The sequence below is a fragment of the Bombus flavifrons genome, chromosome 9 (genome assembly GCF_040668555.2).
Source record: "Bombus flavifrons isolate JBK064 chromosome 9, iyBomFlav1_principal, whole genome shotgun sequence".
Lineage (NCBI taxonomy): Eukaryota > Metazoa > Arthropoda > Insecta > Hymenoptera > Apidae > Bombus > Bombus flavifrons.
The window spans coordinates 1237410-1260495 of NC_138450.1; the positions used below are offsets into that span (position 1 = coordinate 1237410).

General features: G+C 27.0%; 5 protein-coding genes across 11 annotated transcripts; 3 read left to right on the forward strand and 2 right to left on the reverse strand.

Moving 5' to 3' along the window:
- Nucleotides 1-1184: 1184 nt before the first annotated feature.
- On the forward strand, nt 1185-6681 carry LOC138183383 (synaptic vesicle 2-related protein). 3 transcript variants are annotated; one of them, XM_069120233.1, is made up of 9 exons: nt 1185-1553; nt 3683-3802; nt 3894-3933; nt 4365-4549; nt 4639-4835; nt 4915-4978; nt 5068-5193; nt 5263-5471; nt 5542-6681. In XM_069120233.1, the coding sequence occupies exons 2-9, from the start codon at nt 3800-3802 to the stop codon at nt 6146-6148; spliced, it is 1431 nt and encodes a 476-aa protein (XP_068976334.1). In that variant the 5' UTR covers nt 1185-1553; nt 3683-3799; the 3' UTR covers nt 6149-6681. The 3 variants fall into 3 exon arrangements, with proteins under 3 accessions (XP_068976334.1, XP_068976335.1, XP_068976333.1); XM_069120234.1 differs by having other exon boundaries at nt 1211-1553; nt 3894-4041; XM_069120232.1 differs by lacking the exons at nt 1185-1553; nt 3894-3933 and having other exon boundaries at nt 3197-3802.
- Nucleotides 6682-7262: 581 nt separating this feature from the next.
- Gint3 (GDI interacting protein 3) lies at nt 7263-10721 on the reverse strand. 3 transcript variants are annotated; one of them, XM_069120239.1, is made up of 7 exons: nt 10582-10721; nt 9349-9396; nt 9033-9205; nt 8694-8840; nt 8209-8614; nt 7836-8131; nt 7263-7731 (listed from the first exon to the last, which is right to left on the reverse strand). In XM_069120239.1, the coding sequence occupies exons 3-7, from the start codon at nt 9107-9109 to the stop codon at nt 7335-7337; spliced, it is 1323 nt and encodes a 440-aa protein (XP_068976340.1). In that variant the 5' UTR covers nt 9110-9205; nt 9349-9396; nt 10582-10721; the 3' UTR covers nt 7263-7334. The 3 variants fall into 3 exon arrangements, with proteins under 3 accessions (XP_068976340.1, XP_068976341.1, XP_068976342.1); XM_069120240.1 differs by having other exon boundaries at nt 9345-9396; XM_069120241.1 differs by lacking the exons at nt 9349-9396; nt 10582-10721 and adding an exon at nt 10217-10351.
- Nucleotides 10722-10825: 104 nt separating this feature from the next.
- LOC138183385 (pre-mRNA-splicing factor CWC25 homolog) lies at nt 10826-14197 on the forward strand. 2 transcript variants are annotated; one of them, XM_069120237.1, is made up of 5 exons: nt 10826-11038; nt 11135-11474; nt 11866-12026; nt 12111-13063; nt 13248-14197. In XM_069120237.1, the coding sequence occupies exons 1-5, from the start codon at nt 11021-11023 to the stop codon at nt 13261-13263; spliced, it is 1488 nt and encodes a 495-aa protein (XP_068976338.1). In that variant the 5' UTR covers nt 10826-11020; the 3' UTR covers nt 13264-14197. The 2 variants fall into 2 exon arrangements, with proteins under 2 accessions (XP_068976338.1, XP_068976339.1); XM_069120238.1 differs by lacking the exon at nt 13248-14197 and having other exon boundaries at nt 12111-13224.
- Nucleotides 13165-19399, reverse strand: LOC138183373 (probable phosphorylase b kinase regulatory subunit beta). 2 transcript variants are annotated; one of them, XM_069120205.1, is made up of 20 exons: nt 18683-19398; nt 18483-18601; nt 18261-18396; nt 17991-18198; nt 17557-17913; nt 17293-17490; nt 17016-17154; nt 16666-16946; nt 16567-16581; nt 15748-15978; nt 15501-15688; nt 15306-15421; nt 15092-15234; nt 14900-15032; nt 14684-14826; nt 14410-14612; nt 14192-14329; nt 13875-14115; nt 13657-13764; nt 13165-13574 (listed from the first exon to the last, which is right to left on the reverse strand). In XM_069120205.1, the coding sequence occupies exons 1-20, from the start codon at nt 18712-18714 to the stop codon at nt 13398-13400; spliced, it is 3306 nt and encodes a 1101-aa protein (XP_068976306.1). In that variant the 5' UTR covers nt 18715-19398; the 3' UTR covers nt 13165-13397. The 2 variants fall into 2 exon arrangements, with proteins under 2 accessions (XP_068976306.1, XP_068976307.1); XM_069120206.1 differs by lacking the exon at nt 16567-16581 and having other exon boundaries at nt 18683-19399.
- Nucleotides 19400-19940: 541 nt separating this feature from the next.
- On the forward strand, nt 19941-22850 carry drongo (Arf GTPase activating protein drongo). The gene is made up of 6 exons (XM_069120245.1): nt 19941-20294; nt 21216-21751; nt 21847-22041; nt 22123-22299; nt 22376-22494; nt 22580-22850. Exons 1-6 carry the CDS (start codon nt 20128-20130, stop codon nt 22631-22633), a joined length of 1248 nt encoding a protein of 415 aa, XP_068976346.1. The 5' UTR covers nt 19941-20127; the 3' UTR covers nt 22634-22850.
- Nucleotides 22851-23086: the final 236 nt, after the last annotated feature.

Genomic DNA, 23086 nt, shown 5'->3' on the forward strand with positions numbered 1-23086 from the left:
GTTATTGATTGATTCGAAAGAAGTTTACAAAACACAAAAATTATTTTAATTTCTTGTAACTATTTTTTAAACGATCAAAGTATAAATGAAATAATTTTTTAAACAATCTCCAGATAGAACGACAGATAATACGGAAGTAGAGTACAAGGAAGTTGGAAAAAATTTAGTAACTAGTTCTAGAAAGTGTGTAGTTACACACACAAGTATATGTGAAGTTTATATCCATGCATGGTTGTGGTTTGCTTTGTTTTAGGATTCCTTAATTTCTGTGACAATTGTATACTGTGTTGAAATTGTTAATTTCTGTGACACTTTATGACCGTGTCACTTTTGATATATGTATGAAAATTAAGCTGATATTACAGACAATGAACATTATATTACATTATATTACATACAATTTAAATACAATGCGTATTCACTTTGTACAGTAACATATCTCTAATAACAATTATTTATAGAATATATATGTATGTATGTACATACATATTGTACATATGTCAACGTTAAAAGACGTCAATTTCAATGAATCATAATGCTGCATCATCACAATGACATAATAACAATGAATTTGATAGAAAAATCGTAAGAAATATACATATATTCTATCACATATTCGTTCTTAAATTAAAATGAAATTATGCTACATTATAAATTTAAATTCATTGTCAAATTAATAATAGCCATTAATTAATGATTAATATAGCATAAAATCGGACAAATAGACTATTCTAGAATTTTATATCTATTGTATTATTATATTTCCTTGCTGTCACATCGATATATTGATTCAATATAACAAACATTTCTCGATTTCCATTTATGTATATACTTGAAAATCTGTATTACATGTATAATGAACATGTAACACATACATATTCTTATACCAATTGTGACGCATGAACAATGTATCTGCTTATGAGTTTGTATATATACATATATATGTATACATATAAACATCATAAGCTTTAAATAACCATGAAAATATCACAAGGTTATATTAAAAAGAAAGTCATTTATATTTCACAACTTATTTTCATTTATTTGAAAATTATTCATATTTTGACTAAATAATCAATTTTTTATACAAATTGACATATTAAATTTATTATATTTCATGGTAATAAAAGCAGTAAATTACGTATTCATAACGTATAATTTTTTACAGCTAACATTTGGCTTCTAAGAATACACGTAAATGATAATAATAAAGATAATAAAAAAGAATATGGAATATTTTACGGTACTTTATAAGTTTTTAGATTTCCTGTACTAAGTATCATTTTATTTAAAAGAGATATATGTATATCATAAACCATGTATAAACGTATGAAAAGATTATAGAATGTTAAAAACTTGTTCATCGATATCAATAAAACTGAACATATTTATTCTTTTAATCATAGTAATTATTAGATAAAAGCGATATTCTCATTTTATTCTTATTTTCTGAGGTATCGTTTGAATTATATAATTTGTAGAATTTTCTTGAAACTTTTCTTGGAATCGAACGCAGCCCATGTGACAAAGCACAGTGCATGCAATCAATGACGGTAAGCATTGCGGTAGAGTTCGCGAATTGTAGAATCTTCCAGTACGTTCCCGTGTAGTCATGCTATATATACCCATCCAATACACTGTATAGTTGCTACTGTACGTTAATATATGAGTGTTATTTGATCGAGACATTTTCAAATGTACACTTTATTGCTTATTAAAGCCATTTTTACGAAAGTATACTTTTTGATATGTTTTATATCGAAGATGTATACATCCCGCTAAACATATTTATGCATGCGATCAATGCGAATCATACTTAAAGTAATCTTGTATCTGTAATTAATCGATCAAAACCTCACCTTTTTAGTTATAGAATATTCTAGCTAACTTTTACAAGAACCGGGAAAAGGTTAATTTATACGATATTAATTTATATTATGAATGAATTTATGTATATATTATGGATGAATTCAATAGAAAGATTAATAACAATAAGAATTGTTACATTATAGTAAATAACATTGGTTTCGATATATTAATAGAATTAATGAAGTCTCACTAATCTTATTTAATCCATTTTAATTTATTGCATAAGAAGAAGGATAGTAAAAATTTACAAAAAAGAGAATATTGAATTATCTATCTCGTTCATTCAACATACTTACATATGTAAATCTGTACATACATATACGTATGTATGTATTTTCTTTTCATGAACGATAATCATCGCACTACGTCATCAAACTGTAACGGCAAACTGCGTTATTAATCTATGATATAATTTGCGTCTTTTTCTTTTTTTCCCTTTAGTAAAACTAATTATAAAAGTATTTAAAATTTTTAAGATTTTCTTTAGTAATTCATAAAATTAATTTATATATCGGAAAATATTTTTTCAAATTCATAATGAAGTTTATTTTATCAAATAACGTATATTATGTATTTTGTTATAGACTACTATAGATTATTAGAGAAACTAGAAATGAGGTTGGATCTTGATTGTTCATTACCATACATCGACATAACATGAATCCTTTCATAACTTAATACGTTGTAGCGTTTATAATCGTAAAATCTCATTATCAACAAATGTCGTCATATTAGAAGATTATCGTGTTTATGGTATAGCCGTAGTAAAGCTTTCAAAAGTTTAACAAAGGAAAGGAGAGGCGACAGACGACATTGATAGGCACGGTTGTATATACAGATATGGAAACTCTCGTAATAAGAGTAAGGCTCGTGATATTATAAGGTGTTTTAAAAATCGACCGATAGCCATAGCACTGCAATCGATTTATTAAACTTTTACAGCTTTTGCATTTAAGGCCATCTTTCGGTAAAAACAATAACTATATACACTGAAGATAAAAAATATGAACTAATTTACTTTTCATAACGTTTCACAATTTATTTAAACTAAATACATATTATATTAAACTATATATATAGTATTTTATGTGATACTGTTTTTTGTGATTATGTGAATAAATGTAACATGCAATACTTCTTCATATCCTACCACCATTATTTTATTGAGATTTTTCAATGATGGCACCATCATCTGTATCCACATTACTTATTATTCTATCATATTGTACATATTTTAATTATTCTAATTTGTTATCAACGTAATTCTTTTTATAAATAATCAGTTAGAGACAAGAGTTCGAAGAATCCAGGCCTGCTGTGCAGATTGGGAAATTTTATCTAAGTTTATTGCAAAATTTGGATTTCGTGTTAAAATATTTAATTAGATAAGCCAAGTTTCTTTAATGTAAAAATATTTATTTTATTGAATTGAACATGTTTTTTAGTTATTTGAAATAAGTTGCAAGATCCCCACGACCAACGACCGATTTGCAAAGCACACTTCTCCATATTAAGAGCCTTGTCCCCACTATGGGAGTTTTCAGACTTATATATATACAATGAGAGAGGAAATTTTCTCTTTGGTACAATGTATGCGATATATGACCGTGGTGTATACTGTATACGACTGTTTAATTAGTGTAATTGACAGACTGTCAAATCTAATCTCATCTGTAAGGAAATATTAATGAAGTAATCTGTAAATCAATTAATCGTACTAGTGACAGTTAAATATTTGATTATTTTGTATATGATATACAAACGATCATGTCTAATGCATCACAAATGTCTAACGAACCTTATCGTGAATTAGGAGAATTACGTGGTTCGGAATTGAATGTTAATTCAGGAAATGTGTCAAGATGTAGTAGAAATTTTGGAAATTGTATTGAACGCTCTTTGGAACTTTCTTCTGTTGTAGTTATTCCAGATGGTAAAGTATTTTTTTAAGAATATCTATATCGTAACATGTGTAAATTATTATAATGTATCTTTACAATATTACTGACAATTTTTATGTACAGGATAATCTGCTTAAACTTATCTATAAAGGAGCGGGTGACTGTAAGTTATGTAAATATCTTATTATGCATGGAAAATATAACATCAGATTTTTTAAAATGGGATTGCTTTCCTTTGCATGGGTCTTGAGATGATTCAGTTCCTTCTTGGGTATGAATAAAATGTTACTAACAATTTATTTTATTAAAGTATGTGATACATACTCTTTTATAACATAACTCTAATTAACAAGTTGATTTTTTAAATCTTCTACATGTATTAAGCCTATATATGTTATAATATGAAATATTTTATACATATATATATTGTATGTAAATATTATATGTAGTATTTTTTTTTAATTTGAATAAGTAAATAATTAAACATGTAATACATAGTATTATATACAATAACTACTGACAATTTATTTCTAAAGCGATTTGTTTTATTGAAATTTAATATTTCTCTTAATATTGTGATAATTTCATTGGCAGATACATTTACTGTTGTTCAAGCTATCAATGCATTAGGATTTGGAAAATTTCAAGTTAAGTTATCTTTATTTACCGGTCTCTGTTGGATGGTAGATAGTATGGAAATAACAATATTAAGCATTTTAAGTCCATCCTTACATTGTGATTGGGGTATAACTAGATATCAACAAGCTTTAACAACCACGGTATAATAAAACATTGTTCAATAATATAATCATATGTAATAAAATTTTTCCAATGATTTTTATCTAATACATTATTGCATTTATTTCAGGTTGTTTTCCTTGGTATGATGTTAAGTTCTACGTTTTGGAGTAATTTAAGTGATAGATATGGTAGTAAACAATCTTTAACTTTATGTGCAATATTGCTACTTTATTATGCTCTTTTAAGTGCTTTTGCGCCAAATTTTCTGTGGATTTTATTACTTAGGGGATTAGTTGGTTTTGCTATTGGTTGTGTACCACAATCGTAAGTATTTGGTAAGTCCTATAAATAAAAGTATCAATATTCTTAGAGCAGATATGAATAACATTAGTTATTATTTCAGAGTAACATTGTATGCAGAATTTCTTCCTGCAAAACAAAGAGCAAAATGTGTCATTTTGTTAGATGTAAGTCCTACTCACTCAGTCGTACTCACTCATAAATAAATTTGATGTAAACATTTACACTGCTCATATGAAATAATTATTTTTCATAGTGTTTTTGGGCACTTGGAGCCTGTTTTGAAGTGGCAATAGCATTGGTAATAATGCCAACCTTTGGTTGGAGATGGCTTCTCATTTTATCAACAATACCACTTCTTGTATTTGCTATTATTACTCCAGTAAATATTAAAAATCAAGCATTTATAATAAGTATTAAATGACATTTTTTACCTGATACTTTTTGTTAGTGGTTACCAGAGTCTACAGTATTTGATATAACGAGCGGAAGAATGGATAAAGCTGTTTCAACTTTAGAACGAGTAGCAAGAGAAAATAAAAAACCTTTACCTCCAGGAAGATTAGTTATGGATCGCTTTTATCAAATTAATCGTGGCAAATTGAAAGATGTATTAAGCAAGGAAATGTGTAGGACATCTACCTTGCTTTGGCTTGTATGGTAAATACTACATGTGGTAAACATTATATCTTAATACATTATATAAATAATGGTAATGGCATTATTTTAGGATGAGTACAGCATTTTGTTATTATGGTGTTGTATTAATGACTACAGAATTATTCCACACATCATCTGAACAATGTAGTTTGTGGGAAAACAAAAAGGAAGATACTTGTCAATTAGATTGTCGTTTAGAAAGGAGTGATTACATCGACCTTCTTTGGACAACGTTAGCTGAATTTCCAGGAATTTTTTCCACTATTTTTGCGATTGAAAAAATTGGTAGAAGAAAGACAATGGCGTTTCAATTAATAATGTTTGCTATGTTAATCTGTTTCTTAGGTAGAGCTTGTCTATTAAACAGAGCAGCATTAACACTAGCAATTTTTCTAGCTAGAGGTTTAATTGCCGGCGTGTTTCAAGCTGCATATGTGTACACTCCAGAAGTATATCCGACTCATTTACGTAGTATCGGTGTTAGTACTTGTAGTGCAATGGCTAGAATTGGTGCAATGGTTACACCATATATAGCACAAGTATTTCTTCAATGGTCTATTACTGGAGCAATGGCAATTTATGCTGCAACAGCATTATGTGCTGCAATAGCTACTCTTGCTTTACCTGTTGAAACGAAAAGTCATACATCTAATGACACAACTCAAGAGACGCGATAAAGTTTTAACCTTTTTTCATTTTTCTTCTTTTTACTACTGAAATATTTTAAGAGGGAAGATATATTTTCATCAACGTTATAACATTCTGCAATAGTCGTTAAACTAACAGTTTTCCGATAATGAAAAACAAATTCGTTTCTATTTATTGGATATTCGTTTATTTTGTTTTTATAATGTTATAATTACATATATGCATAACTAGTATTACTTTTTGTTCCTGACTAATTTTGTTTTATAAATTACTTGAATGAATAGGATACACTATACATCATAAGTTATTTAACATATGTGTATTTACTTTTCTGTAACACTTTAGACAGTGATAGTAAGTTTTAAACATATAAGAAATATACAAAGACTGATATATAAAATATTAAATATTAATATATAACAGAAGTGCCAAAATGCACAAACGTGCAGGATTAATGTACACACGCTAAACCATAACTTTTGTTATCTATTTTAGTATTACAACAATAACATAATTTATTTTCATAAATAACAAAGCATGTAAAGCTACAATATATAAATATCTCTATAAAAAAAAAGCACATTATTTCTATTTCATGATCTAAAATTGAAAATACAAAATTGTACCAAATTAATAAATTTATCACAATTTTACTAAGTACGAAATTTCTTTATAGTGTACCCAAATAAAAATATTTACAAATGCTGGAAGAATCTTAATAAATTGTAGAATCTTGTACTTTTTTTATGCAATCAATTCTTAATATACAGATCTCCATATAATGTAGTAAACAAATTTCGAACTTTTAGATTTTAATTGAAATTATCAATAGCATTCATTAACATTTATTAATTTTAGAAAATTAATAATATACACTATTATCTGTAAAGCTTTTTTTGGTGAAAATGATTTTAGATAATATCCTTTTATCGTTTAAAAAATGATACTTAAAATTAATAATCATATAAATTTTACTTACAAATATTGAAAAAATATAATAGAAAAGGAAATATGAAACATTTACCTTTCTTTCATCTGCATTATACAGGACTCTATCCTCATTGTATGAACCATTAAAATTTGGAATGAATATTTGTATTACAACCGCCTTTTATCGTTTCTATCATATTAAAAGAAGTAAGCCGCATAATGATACTTATATTTATCTTTTTCAGTATTTATAATTACAATTTGTAAAGATTAGATAATACAAATTTAAGCAGGTTGTATGATAGAAAGTAACTCTTCCTTTAAGTATCCTACAGATTCGTTGTGACTTGTTTCTTCTGATTTACTTTTCCAGGAAAACATCAATATTACAGCAGGGAATAATTCTAATTCAAGTAATGTTTTATCAAAAGAATCTTCACTAAATGTTGTTTGAGGAAGCTTTTTTAAACTGAAAGGCCTCTCATTATTTATCAAATTCTCACTAACAAAATTAACAACATTTTGAAAACTTTCATGTATAGAAAATGTTCCTTGTAAAATAAGATTATCTGGAAATTTTATACGGATCAATGAAAATTTATATTTTCTGAGTCTCTGTTTTTCGTCTCTTTCTCTCATGGCTTTTGTTCTTAACATCTGATCTCTTTCAACTGCTTCAGTTCTATTAACATTGATAAAGAAAAATGTTTAACATAATTTATTTAATGAAGTCATATTATATTTAATCTGTATGTATTAATGCATACAGTACGTATATATAATTACCGAAGTTGTTGTTCTTTCTCTATATCTTCAGCAGTTAAATTGAAAAAGCTCGATGGCAATTCAGTTCTCTTGTTTGCTTGCATAGGTAACAATACTTGAAGATTTCTGTCTAGTTCCAGTGGAATGGGCTGTGCAGTTTTTAATGCTTCCAATAACATGGTAATGTTTTCAATATCACAATTATCAGCATTACGAATTAAGAAATCATCCTCCTTATCATTATTCAATAACTTCTTCTGATGAAAACCAGCAGCATTTAAAAACTCTAATGCACCTTCAATAGGGGCCACTTTATCCTTTAAAATATTGATAAAAAGTTTATATAAATTATTTTCTTCTTAAATAAATCTATTTAAAGAAACAAACGTATTACTTCAAATATTCTATTCTGCATCCTAATCTTCTGATACTTTTCTTCCTCTGGATTATTTATAATATTTTCTAGATATTTTCCAAGTGTTTCAACACAAGCATCAATTCTATTCTTTTTACTATTGCAATTTTGTATAATTAAACATGATATTAAACCCATATCTTCTCCCTTCAATTGTTCATATAAAAATTCTTTTATTTTTACTTTCCATTCATCTTGTGATAATATTTCATCAGATAAATATGGACAACGATAGTATACATTGGTAACAGCTAACAAAGAATTATCCTTAACTGTATTTTCAGCTTTTTCTTCTGATTGCACATAATCTTTCTCTACATTTTGTTGTGCTTTTCTTTTTTGTTCTAATTCTCGTTTCACTTGTGCTTTAATAGCTGCATATGATCTATGAATAATATATTATTAAATATGTTACTATATTTAAAATTATAAATAAAAACTATTATTTTTTATGAAAAACATACGTGTTAAATCTTTTTAAGTTAGATTCTTTTGCTTCCAGTCTTGCCAAAGCTGCTTGACCAGCTACTTTAGCTTCATTTGTAGGTTCCACTCTTTTTCTTGGCTCTACTATAGAAGTAGATCCATCATTGCTAGTTGATTCTGTCAATCTACATAAAATAATTTTGCGTTACGAAAGATATAACATATTAATGATAATTAGCTTAGTACTGAGATATATATGAAATTTAAAACATAAGATTCACTAGTATCTCAAATGATAATTAAAAAAACTACTGAAAATTTCTATCCTCTATGTTAAAATCAAATAGTTAATTAGAATGTATTATGATAAACATTACTTGTGTCCTTTTCCAGCATTCATAAATTTCACATCCAATTTTGCCTTGTGAAAAAGTGATTTAATTTTTTCTGTCATAATTGTTATTTGGTCTATTTCAAAAGGTTGTAAAAAGTAGATCAATCGTGTAACTTAAATTTTCTACTCAAAACAATTCTGTTGGATTTATTTAACCTAAAGAAAAATGAAAAATTCTATATATATATTTATTAATAACGTATTAAAGATATATATATATATATATATATCTGTACAAAAATAATTCCATTTCACTTACAATTACTTTATATTTGGTAAAATAATTTATACTTACTAACCAACAAATTATTCACCAGATGAACTGTCAAAATCTTTTGATACAGAGTCTGTGTTAACAACAATATTTTTTATTAGAATTAAGATAAGAATTTTTTAAATTTTCAATTTTTAGACAAGATAACTTTTATATATATACTATAAATTAACAGCAAATAATTTCCTAATCATTTAATACCATTTGTTTATTACATATACTGAATATTATACTGAAGAAAATATTTCTTTTTTACCTCTTTTACCCTTGATCTTCAACAAAAATAAAAGAATTTTTACTTAATCTTGCAATGGCATACCATTGTCTTTCATAACCCCAGTTTTTTTGCAATTATATTGATTTTTATTAATGGAAGAGAAAACAATAAAACTCCTTTAACTTCTTTTTGAACATTTAATTTTATAAACTTAAAAGTAATATCTGTGAATATCTCAATAAATTTTGTACACTGTCTCTTTTACAAAAGTTTTTGTGATTTAAATGCACAAAAATCATATTGAACTTAAAAGACCTCAATGTTCTATTTGGTAATCATAAAAAGTGTGCTATTGCAAGATAAAAGTAAAGTAAATCCAGTAAAATTAATGACAAAAATTTATACTTAACAATATGCTTTTATTATTACGTGATTAAAAGCAACAGGAAGAACAGACATATAAATAGATACTAAGTATATTGCATAGTCATCGAAAAATATGTTCCGAGAATTATATATTTACTATTAAAATATGTTTAAAAAATTATATATGTATTATTAAAACATGTTTTGAGAATGATATATTTACTATTGTAAGCATATACATACATACAATCTGTTCTACACAATAGCGTGAATACGTATACGTATCAAAACGAAAATATGATTTTCTTACTTGGTTCCATAAATTGTTCGGAAATTCTTGGACCGTAAATATACCAAACGATGAAAATAAGGGCCACGGTACTAACAAATGTAAACAAGAAGACTTTCAACAATTGCAACTGAAAATCGTCAAATGCTACCAAATCAATAAATTCGTGAAAAAAATCGGAAAATTTTTGTTGAAGTTCATTGCTGATTATGCTGTTGATCGGGTGAAATATTAACTCAAACGTTGTTGAGCCCACTAGGTCATCGGTAAGCTTATTGATCGTTTCCACCAAATATTCTACCCAAGACCACGAATTTTCATGTACGCTACTCATCACATGTGATAAACTCTTAATTAAATTAAATAAACGCACACTTTTTGTTCACCTTTACTTTATTATGTCACATTACCCACGTCATTCTTTGATATTTTCAAGTGTCTAAATCATTCTGATTTTCAAGGTCAGATCCCAGAATATGATGAAACTCGACCACTGAGAAAACTTCTGAATAAGCGTAAAAAGTAACATTTGATTTACCATCTTACAAGAAGAATATTCACAACTCACGGCTTCAGTAATGCCATCTTTATAGCCATAAAATTTCAATTGTTCGCTAGTGATGTTAGTGATGTTTTAAGATCATACGTAAATATTTAGTATTTACTCGTTTTATATTGTTGTATAATGTACAGCAATACTAATATTGTTTATCAATGTTGGTAAAAAAAAGCAATAATATATTTGGAATATATATAATATAATTTGAATAATATAAAAGTATATCTCTTTCACACATACATCTCGTGTCTTATTATCTGCTAAAAATGGGTGGTGGAGATTTGGTAAGTTGAAATTAAATTTTAAGTTGGAGAAGCACATATTGTATTAAGTAAATAGAAACATTGTATCTAACAAAACTGCAAATTTTGTTAATATAGAATTTGAAGAAGTCATGGCATCCATCTACTATGAAAAATATAGAAAAAGTTTGGAAAGCAGAGCAACAACAAAGTCAAGAAAAAAAGAAAATAGCTGAATTAAAAAAAGAAATAGAAATGGAGAAAGATCGAGAGGATATGAAAAAATACGCAATGGAGCAAGGAGTAATAGAAAAGAAAGATGACAAAAAGCTAGATTGGATGTATAAAGGACCAAATCAATTAGTCAATAGAGAAGAATATTTACTTGGACGGCCAATTGATAAATCATTTGAACAAATGGTTCAAACAGAAAAGGATAATGAATTAAACCAAGCACCAAGAAATCATGTTGAACACGGTATTTTATATTTTAAATGTTTTTAGTCCTTTAACCTACAACATTGAGTTAGACTCGTGGTACATCCTTAGAGCTAAACACAAGAAACACAAGTTTCTTGGTCGTATTCGCAAGTGCAGATATATTTTCTTGTAAAATATTAGAAAGATATCCTTAAAAATCTTGTTCAATGATCAATTGGTAATAATTATTTATCAAACATCTTGCAACATAAAATTAGTTGTACCTTGCACAACTTCGAGTGCTCAGCTAGACCGTGAAATGGCTCGACATCTGACTGCCGATGGTTATGGCATGCGCAGTTGGAACTTAAATCATAAGGCTAGGGGTTAATTTGTATAAGAATAGTGCAGTGTTAGAAGTTTTATACATAACTTATCTGCAATTTCAGAATGTATTCCCCCGTCATTACGTTTCTTTTCTGGTAATGAACAAGTGGACTTAGCAAGAAAGATGCAAGAAGACCCCTTATATGCTATAAAGAAGAAGGAGATGGAAACAAGAAATCAACTGCTAAAAAATCCAGTTAAATTAAAGCAATTACGACAATTGGTATGTAAATGATAATATTGGCTTATTATAATATTTTATTAAAAATATTTTATTATTTATTTATTAATATCAACCACTATTTAGTTGGAACAGCAGTCAAAGAAAAGTAAAAGTGAAAAGAAAAAGAAGAAGAATAAACAAGATATTGATAGTGATGATGAAGCACAACTTGACCTATTACTGACTACTAAATATAAACAGTTAAAAGATAAAATTAGTAATAAAGATTTAATAAAGTCAATGAAAAAGGTGAAACATAAACGAAAGAAAAAGTCTAGGAAAGAAAATGAAACTTCCAATAGTGAATCAGAAAGTAGTAACGAAGGAAGTGAAAGTGATGAACATATAAAAAAGCATAAGAAAAAGAGAAGTAAAAGTAAAGAAAAAAATACTGAAGTTATAAAACATAGTAAAGAAAAATATTTAATATCTGATAAAGAAGAAGAAAGAAAGCATAAGTCATATGAAAAACTTGTTAAAGCATGCAGTTCAAACAATGATAATAATGATAGCTCAATTAAAAAAAGAAGAGATAGGTCATTCAATAGAGACATAAAAAAACATAGAGAGGACGATTTTCGTTCAAGCAGTCCTCAAAATAGGAGAAGCAGTATTCATAAAAATACATACAATACCGAGAATAAGTATAAAGATCTTTCAAAGAGATCACATGAAAAAGAAACAACATATTCTAAGTTATCTTCTAATACAAATAGAAAGTATTACAAAGAAGATAAGAATCGAGATAAATGGAATTTTAAAAAGAAACAGGATCTCACAGAAGAAGAAAAAGAACGACGTAGACAAGAAATGATAGCAAATGCAACATGGAGAGATGAAGAACGAGAACGTAATGTTAAAAAGTATCGCATAGAAGAAAAGAAAGAAATAGATAGTAGAAAAGTGTATAATCAAGATTTTGTTACAAAACAGTTAGCAGCTGCTGCAGAAATAAGTACTGTTGCTTCTAGAATTAAAGCCAATATAAATAATATACAACGATCTGGAAGAGCAATGGATACAAATTTTGCTAAAAGGTGAATTCAAATAATACAGTTAAGTTTGTACAGTTTTATAAATTTCATTGAATTATTTATAAAAATTACTATAATCTAAATGTGATATATTAAAAAATGTATACTGCGTAACATATAATTATGTATTTTATTGATATATGAATACAGATTTTTCGACAGAATTACTATCTTTTATAATTTTCAGTATTTTATTTATATAAAGCAGATTCCCTTGACTGAGGGAATATATATACACACATTAAGAAAATACCATATTTTTATATAAATATACTTCTGATTATATATAATGTATTTACAAACAATATTCGATTGCACTAAAGAATTACTTTTTCCATTATGTAATTTTACAAGTTTCTCTAGTTTCAATTGCGTCGTTGATGTCATTAATAGTTGCGAAACATCCTCCAGTAAGCATATTATTTACTACAGCTCTAGCAAGATATCCTGTAGTTATTGAATAGTGAGCAGAGAAAAACAACGATTGATCAACAGTTTTTTCCACGTTATTATCCTAAACAAATTTATGTGTAATATTGAATTTACATATATAATTGTAACTAATATATGTAAAATTACAGTCAGAATATATGTACCTTACAATACATGAGGAAACTATCTTCGACGAGTTTGTTAAGATTTAATTGTTTCTGAAAACTTAATTCTGGATTTCGAAGTAAAATTGTTGACACTATAGTGAGTAACTGCAAAAATAGGAGCTGTATATTTATACATATTGCATATTTTTTCGTGAATATAATAATGCTCTTGCATAAATCGAAAAATAAATCAAGTATAAGTAAAAAAAGAATACCTCTACAATAATTTGGCGATATTCTGGCAATTGTATATGGTGAAGTAAAGATTCCACGAACAAAGCAAACGTGAGTTCGGAACGAGTCATATTAGATAGCGTAGGTTGTTGAGGCAATTCTCGTCCATTAACACAAATACCATCCGGACAACGCATTAATACTTCCCAAACATGATTATAAAAATGTGCAGGTACTCTACATAAACAACCTTCAATTTTTCTACGTCCTAAAACTGTAATCCTAATACAACATAAAATTAATTTATGTATAATAGATAAATGTGTACTGTATGAGAAATAAATTAAATTATTTATACTTTTCATTGTTGGCCCAATCTTTAACCGTCAATACTTTTATAAGGAATTGACGAATCTCAAATGGACTATAGTTCTCAATTGGTTTAGGATTTTTAACAAACATTTGTAGGTAAAGTTTTATTGCTTCTAGGACCCATCTATAAATAAGAAGAATATTTAATAAAACTTATTCTAAATATTCTAGATATTAATGTTAAAGATGACACATAAAACACACCCAATACGAATTTTCAGTATTCCTTTAAACATTTCTGGATTTGTTCCAATAAGTCGACCGCAGTACAATAATACTTCTTGTTGAAGTACTGCTTGAACTACATTATGTGGTTGAATTGTTGAATACATAACTGACTGGATTTCTACAGGTGTCATTGGTTTATCAAATACAGTTTCTTCTTGTCCAATTACTCCAACTGTTATCTGATATTAATGATGAATAAAAAGTTCTTTATTTACATACTATAAATATCCAAACAATTTAACAAAGGTACCTGTTTTCCTTTAACAAGAACTCCTGTTATAAAAGGACTTATGCTATCAACGGTATGATTCAATAAACTGCTACAGTAACGTACAACCATCCAATATCTAAGACACCCTGCCTGTTGATACAATGACCTTAATTGATCTCCAACTAAAATAAAATATTAATCAAAGTAAATATCACTATATACTTATAATCTTTAAATAATAATTTATATTAGTACCTGTCATTCCATTAATTTCATAGTTAATTCCTTCTCGTTTCAATAAAATACCATAAAGTTGACACAAAGTATATAAGCTTTTATTGTTACGAATTTCATTTAAGATATTATATAGTGGTTCATTCATATAATACTAAAACATGAAGCAATTAAAATAAATAAAAAATATAGTTATTATTTATAGATACTTACAGAATAATCTTTTATATTTTCAGAATAAGTTAAAGCTTTAGGTACATCAGTTAAACTTTGATATCCAATATAATCATGTTTTAATTGCTTAAATTGGGTAAGTTCAAGATCTGTCTCTACAGTATTTATAAAGTCCAAATGTTCTACACAACATTAGATTTGCATTAATATTTACTAAATGATAGAGAATAAAATGTATAAATATTAATTATACCAATGCATGAAGATGAAATGAGATTCTGTAACCGACCAATTCGAACTTTTGTTTTGTTACAATATCCCTTTTTTAACATAGCAAAAAGATCAAGCATTTCCTTAAATTGTGGATCCCTAACAAAGAAATTTTTTATTTATGAGTGTGATATAAAAACTACAATTTCAACATATTAATTTAAAAATTAACAAGTACCTCATATGTTCTTCTCGTATCAAAAGACATATAGTAGGTCGACCTGAAAGTCGCCAATATTTGCCCACAAACTGAAGTTCAGTTTTTATGTCATCGATTAATAGAGCCATATCTCTATACAAATAAAAATCTGACACCTCAAATATTAGAGGATAACAAAGTACTGTCATACCACATACTCTATAAACCTATAAAAAAGTGATATTGAATTTTCTAAATCAATTTTTATATTATACATTGAACATACCTTACTTGTACCCAAAGACCCAATTGGTCTTGCTGGTCGGCCTTGCAGATTTAGTTTATTATTCACTCCCAATTTTTCATAAACTTTTACTAATTGTGTAGATGATAATATTTGTACTGGTTCCACTTCGTGTGGTGTTTGTGTTTGTATACCGTATGTTGCCATCATAGCTTGTAATCGCATAGATTCAGCAATAAGAACGATTTGTACTACAAGATCAGTATGAGTACCCTAACATAGAGAAATTTTGTAATAAGTCAATCATGCATTATTATAATATGACAAGAATGCTAAAATTATTAATATAATACATCTTTTCATTCCCTAATACATTCAAAATTAAAAAAGAAGTTCAATTAAATAAAAAGAAAACTAGAAGTTTTTAGAAAAATTTGTCAATTAGACAATGTAATGATGTAATAATGCATAAACTATGTATTGTAAAGTTAAGAAATAATAATGAGAAAAAGAAGATGACAGAAACAAGCATCTTAAAAAACGACTAAGATAAATCATGCCTTGATCCAAGCTTCATGCATTATAATTAAAAAAAATGTCTTCAATATTTACATTAATAAAGTGTGTGTGTATATATATATATAATAGAGGACTAATATAATAATCAGTTACTAATCTGAGCAAATAATAGACATTCAATATTACAATATGCTACATGATTCAAGCATGTATTATCATTTGTTTAATTTGAAAGCTCAAATACATATATTATTTAATTAACATTATAAAGCTACTATCAATCTGCAAATATTAAAACAAAATACTACAAAATACAGTATACTATTTGTATCATTTACTTACAATACTCGGTTTTGCCTGCATGAAACAAACATGTACAAAATAATTTATTACAACTAATTAATTTAGTAAATGTACTAATTAAATTGTACTCTGACTTACTTGAAAAGCTGAATATCTTCCAGCTTTTCGTGGTCTGTTGTATGAAGGAAGATAACGTCTAATTGGATCTAATTCATTAATATGTAATAAACCAGCAGTGAGTAGTTGAGCAATTATAAACATAGCTTGATTCCACAAATACATGGGTCCAAGTTCTGTATCTGTAGAACTTTTCTGTCCTCTTCCTTCAGCACTTGGTACTCGATATGTACTACCAGGATCATTTCTTTCTAGTTCTAACCTATCCTCAGGTACATAGTAATACATAGGTATTACAGGATCTATTTAATTAAACAGAATACAATAACATTTTATGTCATTATAGCCAAATCTATTTTCTATCTACATACCTCCATTAATATCTTTGTACATTCGTTCTTTTAATAATTTTTGATATTCTTCCACTTGTTCTGGCAAAGTCTTAAAAACGCCGTCAATGATCATAAATATGTAAAATAATGGCCATTCACATTCTATATTATCAAATTCCTATAACAAAAAAATATCTTTTTAATACCATCCTAAAATTATTAAAAGAAGTTAATGTACTTATGTAGACAGAAATTATAAATCCATTTATGCACATTCTGAAAATAATATATACTAACAATCAAATACATCAGAGACCTTGATTTCACCAGATTTGTAATATCGTCGATCTTTGTTTTCTATAACGGTTTTGTATCCATCTCTGCCAAACCTCTTAAATCCATAATTGCCTTTTAATCTTCGAATTATATTCGCCTTTGTTTCATTATACAACACTTCTTCGTGAGTGGCAAATGCAGGAAAAGATATTGTTGGTAGTAAAGCTGTGTCTACACTCTAAATAGTACAATGTATTAAAATTTAAATTATAACACATTTTTGTATAATATGTATATTTTTTACCTTAGAACTTGACTCTCTTGGAAGCATTGTTTCAAAAATACTACGATTTCGATTATGTGCATCAATATCAACATATATGACTGACCAAGAAGCTCCTTTTTCTCCAAATAAATTGCATCCATTAATAGCTTCAAGAGCACTTTTGGCTATACCAATTGAACTTGCATGTATTTCAGGTGTACCATCATTATATCTACTACCACGTTCCCACATGCCATAATCTGGTGTACGATATGCTCTTTCCACATAATATACAAGATTTTGTATAAATGCTACTTCATCTTGAGTATATATAATTTGCAACCCTGAAGAAATCATTTGTACTAAAAATATCAAATATAGTGAAACAATATCAATCTACAAAAAATAAAATAGGTATAATAATTATTTTAAATCACTCTATCTTATCATATTTCACTATGTACTATAATTACTTGCAAATGATTGTAATCGGCATCTTTAAAAATTTCATCACCAGTATCTAAATGAAATTTACAATGCAATGCGAAGCGATTACACTGATTACGTTTAAATAACTCTATTCTAGGTGATTGTTTCACCCAACATTCTAAAATCCCACGCATACATTTTACAGCTGATTGTCCAAGTTCATAAGATTTTCCACGATCATCATCTATACGTCTAAAAAACAATATTATTTACCATAATATAATAATTACTAGACAAACTTAATCCTTTATTACCTATATGCTTGGTACAAACTCCATACAGCGGCCGCACAGTAAATACTTTCTCTCACACTTCCAACTACTTTATCATTTGAAACTTGTGGGAAAAGACCTGTTATACAACTTTGATAACGTAACAATTGTCTTTTAACTAAAAATTATATATAATCTACTTACTTTATTGCTACATGAGATAAATATAATTCAATGGAATAATATGAAAATAAATATTCTTACCAATTCCATAATAGATATCAAGTTGTCTGACTGTATCTTCATAATTTGATATCTTGAGAAACATGTCAATATCTAAATCAATAATACTACCTTGTCGTACATTTCTGATCTGAGAAGCTCTATAAGTTAAAAACTGATTATAATATTTACTTAAGATTAATTACAGTTGAAAAAATTAATTATATTCAAGAGAAGCAAACCTTTTTGTGGGGATTGTTACAAAAGATGTCATCTTATTCAGATTAATCAATTCAATGGGTTTTCAACTTGATTTTATTGTTTAATGACCATATGGCAACAATTATTTCCAGTTACTTCAATAACATGGTTATGTATTATTAAAAAATTCTTTAGTAGAATATAAAACAATTAAAGTGACAATTGAAATAATAAACAACTCTCCTCTAATCCTCGTGTACGCATACGCGCATTAACCTTGACTGTGTTCTTTTGAATAGTTAATTTTACTTACACTACAATCAAATCTTCTATGTAATTGGCACGTAGAAGTTATTTACTATCTTTGACTTAAAATAGAAACCAAGAAGTAGCTATAAGTAGGTTTATTCCTAATTCATTTTAAGGTTATCTGAGATGGCAAATTTTTGAATTATGTAATTGCATTTTCAAGTATTTAATAACATATTTCCAATTTTCTAATTGAAATTTATTAAAATAAAATATTTTAAAGGAGTTTTAATTAGGATTTTAAATGTAATTAAATTCTCTCAATAATTATATTGTTCCTTATCTATTATTAAATTAGAGATAGAAGTATCTTTCTGCGCAAATATTTGGAGTCATATTTGTATGTTTTATTTTTGGACGAACATGATGTAAATATTTTAAAAATATGTAATATTATATGAAAATATTTGTATGCTATGAAAGATATATAATAATACAATACATTAAACTATATACATTTCCTTTTATTTCGTTTTTATAATATGGTTAATAGTTGTAATGTGTATAGTAATAATACTGATAGTGATAGTGACCTATCTTCTATATAATATTTATAGTATATATTTAGTATCTTTATATATATATACCTATTATACTAGTATAGCGATATTATCACTATATAATATAATTTGTGATATAATTTGAATTTTATTTTGAAATTTGTAAGAGAAATAAAAAAATTAAATTAAAAAATTATTGTAAAATATTTTACTTGAAAACGAAAAATACAGTAGAAACTTGCATAAAAAGCATAAACGTAATGCTAGTTTAACTATAGCTTTATATACTATATAATTCGACAAACGTCATAATTAGACTTTGAATGTTTATATGAATGTGTACTTATATAGAAAATTAATTAAAAAACAAAAGCATCTATAACAAAAACAAATGCAAAATTATTAATAAAATATTCTATTTGAAAAAGAAAAATGCGCGAGAGAAACTTACATGAAAATAAGGACTGCTAACGAGTGAAAATCAACCATAAAAAAATCATTGCAAATATATTATTATTATTCCGCGTTTCATGTTTCTGAAACATTTTTAGAATGCGTTACGGAACACGCACAACTGTCGTGACAGAAAATTGAGTCAGTTCCGTAAGCAGAGCGCGAGAGTTGTGTCTTGTGTATCTCCCGTGTTCCGTTTATAGTTATAAAGTGCATTCTCGTATATGATGGCGTCCGCGAAAAGAAAGCAAGACGAGAAAAATTTGAAAATATTACGCGAGCTGGTCTCACAACCTGGTAATAAAGAATGTTTCGATTGCCATCAGCGAGGCCCAACTTACGTCAACATGACAATCGGTTCATTCGTCTGTACCTCTTGTTCTGGTATGCTGTAAGTACTCGTTACTTGTAAGAAGCCAATAAAGTGTACCAAGCTCTTCTTCCTTATAAAAAAATGACGTAACTGTTGTTTTACTTCATTATTTTATCATATTATGAATAGAACTGACCAAAATGTACTTTACAAATGCTTTACATAATATTTAACGATCAAATAATTATAATTATCACTGGATAAATGTCAACATTCCGAATATATTAGGTAGGTTCAGTTTCGCATTTAATGAAAAATAAAATATATTCTTATTCGTAAATGCATCAGTAATAGGTTTTGTTGAAACACGTGTGATGAATGTATTTTACTATGATGAATAGGAGATTGTGGATCTTTGTTAAATGCTCGCATTTGCGGTCAGGAAGTTAATATATACTATCGGTATCAGTGTTTTCTTTGTGCGTAGTAGTTGTTATCAATGGTCAAAATGTGTTCTATTCATAAATAATATAGAATATCATTAGCTATTTTATAGAGTCCTGGCAATGGAAAGAATAGATAAATTATGAAATATTATAAATAATGTTTAATATACACAATAAATATTTTTTATTTTAATAATATTCAGTATGAATATATTATTTATAAATTACATTGTTACAAGTTTCAGTGAGATTTTAGTGTTTTTATTCTATGCCAACTTAGATTATTTTTACCCATTATTAAATGCATAAGAATATCATACATTTTCTATACATAGAACAATAGAATTGGATAGAATCATAACATGATTTTATAAAAGAGGAATAGAAGATTTAGTTAGAAGAAAGTAATTATTAATACAAAAGAAATAATATTTAAAGGATGACCTAATAATTATATTATTTTAATGTTACAAGTTATAATAATTTGATCAATTAGTATATATAAAATGTAATAGGAAGAAATTTATATTACTAATTTTTTTTTAAATTACAGGAGGGGCTTGACACCACCACATAGAGTAAAATCTATTTCTATGGCAACATTTACTCAAGAGGAAATAGATTTTATAAAGGAACGTGGTAATGAATATTGTAGAAGAATATGGTTAGGCTTGATGAACCAAAATTCATCACAGACTTTAGATACAAAAGATGAACAAAAGATGAAAGATTTAATGAGTGCAAAATATGAGCTTAAAAGATATTATTTGGATCCGTCCATGGCAAATCAGAACTCAAATCAAAAATCACAGTCATCTAATCAAACTAACATTCCAAGGGTTCCACATTCTGGAACATCTACTACAACATTATCTTCTACAACATCTACATCAGCTTCGAAAACAAACAATGTTGAATCAGTTAATTTTAATAACTTTTCAACAGATTTTGTAGCTGATTTCAGCAAAGTTCCTGATCCATTTATTACTACTACAACACCTGCAAATAAACTCAGTCAACCTATTGTACCTCAGTCATTCTTTGCCAATTTTGACAACAATCCTGTTTTTGATAGCCAAAAAGAGACAAGTAAATTGAATCAATATTTTACATTTCTGTTTTTACAAATTAATACAATATAATTATTATATTAATAATTGATCTTTTGTGTGATCTTTTTTTAGATATTGAATCCTTAAGTCCATTTAGTCAGACTACAGGAAATATGACTAATTCAATGAATGCAAATGGTGCACATGTACCTCCATCAGAAGATCGTTATGCGGCACTGAAAGACTTAGATTCTCTAATGAAACAAATACAATTGAAAGATGATACTACAACAACATTAAATACATCCACATGGAATACTAATAATGGTATATGCATTTATATATATCATTAAATCTTTAATTTATTAAAATTAATTTTACAAAATTATTTTATTATTCTTATCATAGCTTCGAATTCACTCTGGAGTGTAGGAAATCAAACTACAAATGTAATTTCAAATCCATTTGCAACTGGTGATTTATGGCGACCATCTAATGTAGTTAATAATAATACACAATCAATTGATACCTCGCTATATAATCCTATTAATCCTTTTAAACCGGTACAATTTCCTATGAATAATGGTAAGTTCTTATTTAAAGAATGTAACATTCAATATATTTAACATGTGAAATAAATTAAAAAATATAAATATTTTAGATCCGCAGTGGGTAGGTATTGGACCATCTAGTAACAGAGATGTAATTCAGTTTAGTCAATTAATGACAAATAAAGTATGGCAACCAACTCTTCCAGCATATCATGCAAATCCATTCATGGTATGAATATAATATTTTCGTTTTAATTTTATAAATTATACTCATATATATATCTTTGTACATCTAAATATATAAGCCTTTTTAGGTTGGTTCTGGCGTGAGCAACATGACAAGAAATTCGAACAATCCTTTCTTATGATTATATAAGCATAAGTTTTTAATGGAATTACGAACAAATAATATAGACCTAAAATATGTTTAGTTTAGGGCAATTGTTTATATATGTGACCTTACTGGCAATTAGTGCCATTAACTTTTATCTACAGGAGCACCAATCTCTTATTCATATAACAAAAAAAATAATACTTTTATTTATGAATATAATATACACGTTAAATAAAGATTAATATTTGTTACCAATCGTGTATTATGTCTAGTAAAATCATCCCTTGATACAATTCAATTTAATTTCATTTCACTGTGTCTTGTTATAAATTATGCTTGTATATATAAATTTTGTACATATATAAAAATCCGTTTAATTTTAATATAATAAAACATGTACGTATTTTAAATATTAGGAACAAAATTTTTAAATATTTCTAAATTAAATCATGTTTATTGGTGAAAATATATCTAATATGTAAATACA

What these genes read in the sequence shown, in the direction of transcription:
- drongo (XM_069120245.1), top strand. Translation starts at nt 20,128, where the DNA reads ATGATGGCGTCCGCGAAAAGAAAGCAAGACGAGAAAAATTTGAAAATA. An exon ending in CACATGGAATACTAATAATG is followed by an intron (nt 22,042 to 22,122) that starts GTATATGCATTT and finishes TTCTTATCATAG; the next exon opens with CTTCGAATTCACTCTGGAGT. An exon ending in ACAATTTCCTATGAATAATG is followed by an intron (nt 22,300 to 22,375) that starts GTAAGTTCTTAT and finishes TAAATATTTTAG; the next exon opens with ATCCGCAGTGGGTAGGTATT.
- Gint3 (XM_069120239.1), bottom strand. Translation starts at nt 9,109, where the DNA reads ATGACAGAAAAAATTAAATCACTTTTTCACAAGGCAAAATTGGATGTG. An exon ending in AACTTAAAAAGATTTAACAC is followed by an intron (nt 8,615 to 8,693) that starts GTATGTTTTTCA and finishes TATTATTCATAG; the next exon opens with ATCATATGCAGCTATTAAAG. An exon ending in GAGAAAGAACAACAACTTCG is followed by an intron (nt 7,732 to 7,835) that starts GTAATTATATAT and finishes CAATGTTAATAG; the next exon opens with AACTGAAGCAGTTGAAAGAG.
- LOC138183383 (XM_069120232.1), top strand. Translation starts at nt 3,637, where the DNA reads ATGTCTAATGCATCACAAATGTCTAACGAACCTTATCGTGAATTAGGA. An exon ending in TGTTGTAGTTATTCCAGATG is followed by an intron (nt 3,803 to 4,364) that starts GTAAAGTATTTT and finishes TTTCATTGGCAG; the next exon opens with ATACATTTACTGTTGTTCAA. An exon ending in AATGTGTCATTTTGTTAGAT is followed by an intron (nt 4,979 to 5,067) that starts GTAAGTCCTACT and finishes TATTTTTCATAG; the next exon opens with TGTTTTTGGGCACTTGGAGC.
- LOC138183373 (XM_069120205.1), bottom strand. Translation starts at nt 18,714, where the DNA reads ATGACATCTTTTGTAACAATCCCCACAAAAAG. An exon ending in AGTTTGTACCAAGCATATAG is followed by an intron (nt 18,199 to 18,260) that starts GTAATAAAGGAT and finishes ATTGTTTTTTAG; the next exon opens with ACGTATAGATGATGATCGTG. An exon ending in ATACTGAAAATTCGTATTGG is followed by an intron (nt 14,330 to 14,409) that starts GTGTGTTTTATG and finishes TCTTATTTATAG; the next exon opens with ATGGGTCCTAGAAGCAATAA.
- LOC138183385 (XM_069120237.1), top strand. An exon ending in AAGAAATCATGTTGAACACG is followed by an intron (nt 11,475 to 11,865) that starts GTATTTTATATT and finishes CTGCAATTTCAG; the next exon opens with AATGTATTCCCCCGTCATTA. An exon ending in TAAAGCAATTACGACAATTG is followed by an intron (nt 12,027 to 12,110) that starts GTATGTAAATGA and finishes ACCACTATTTAG; the next exon opens with TTGGAACAGCAGTCAAAGAA.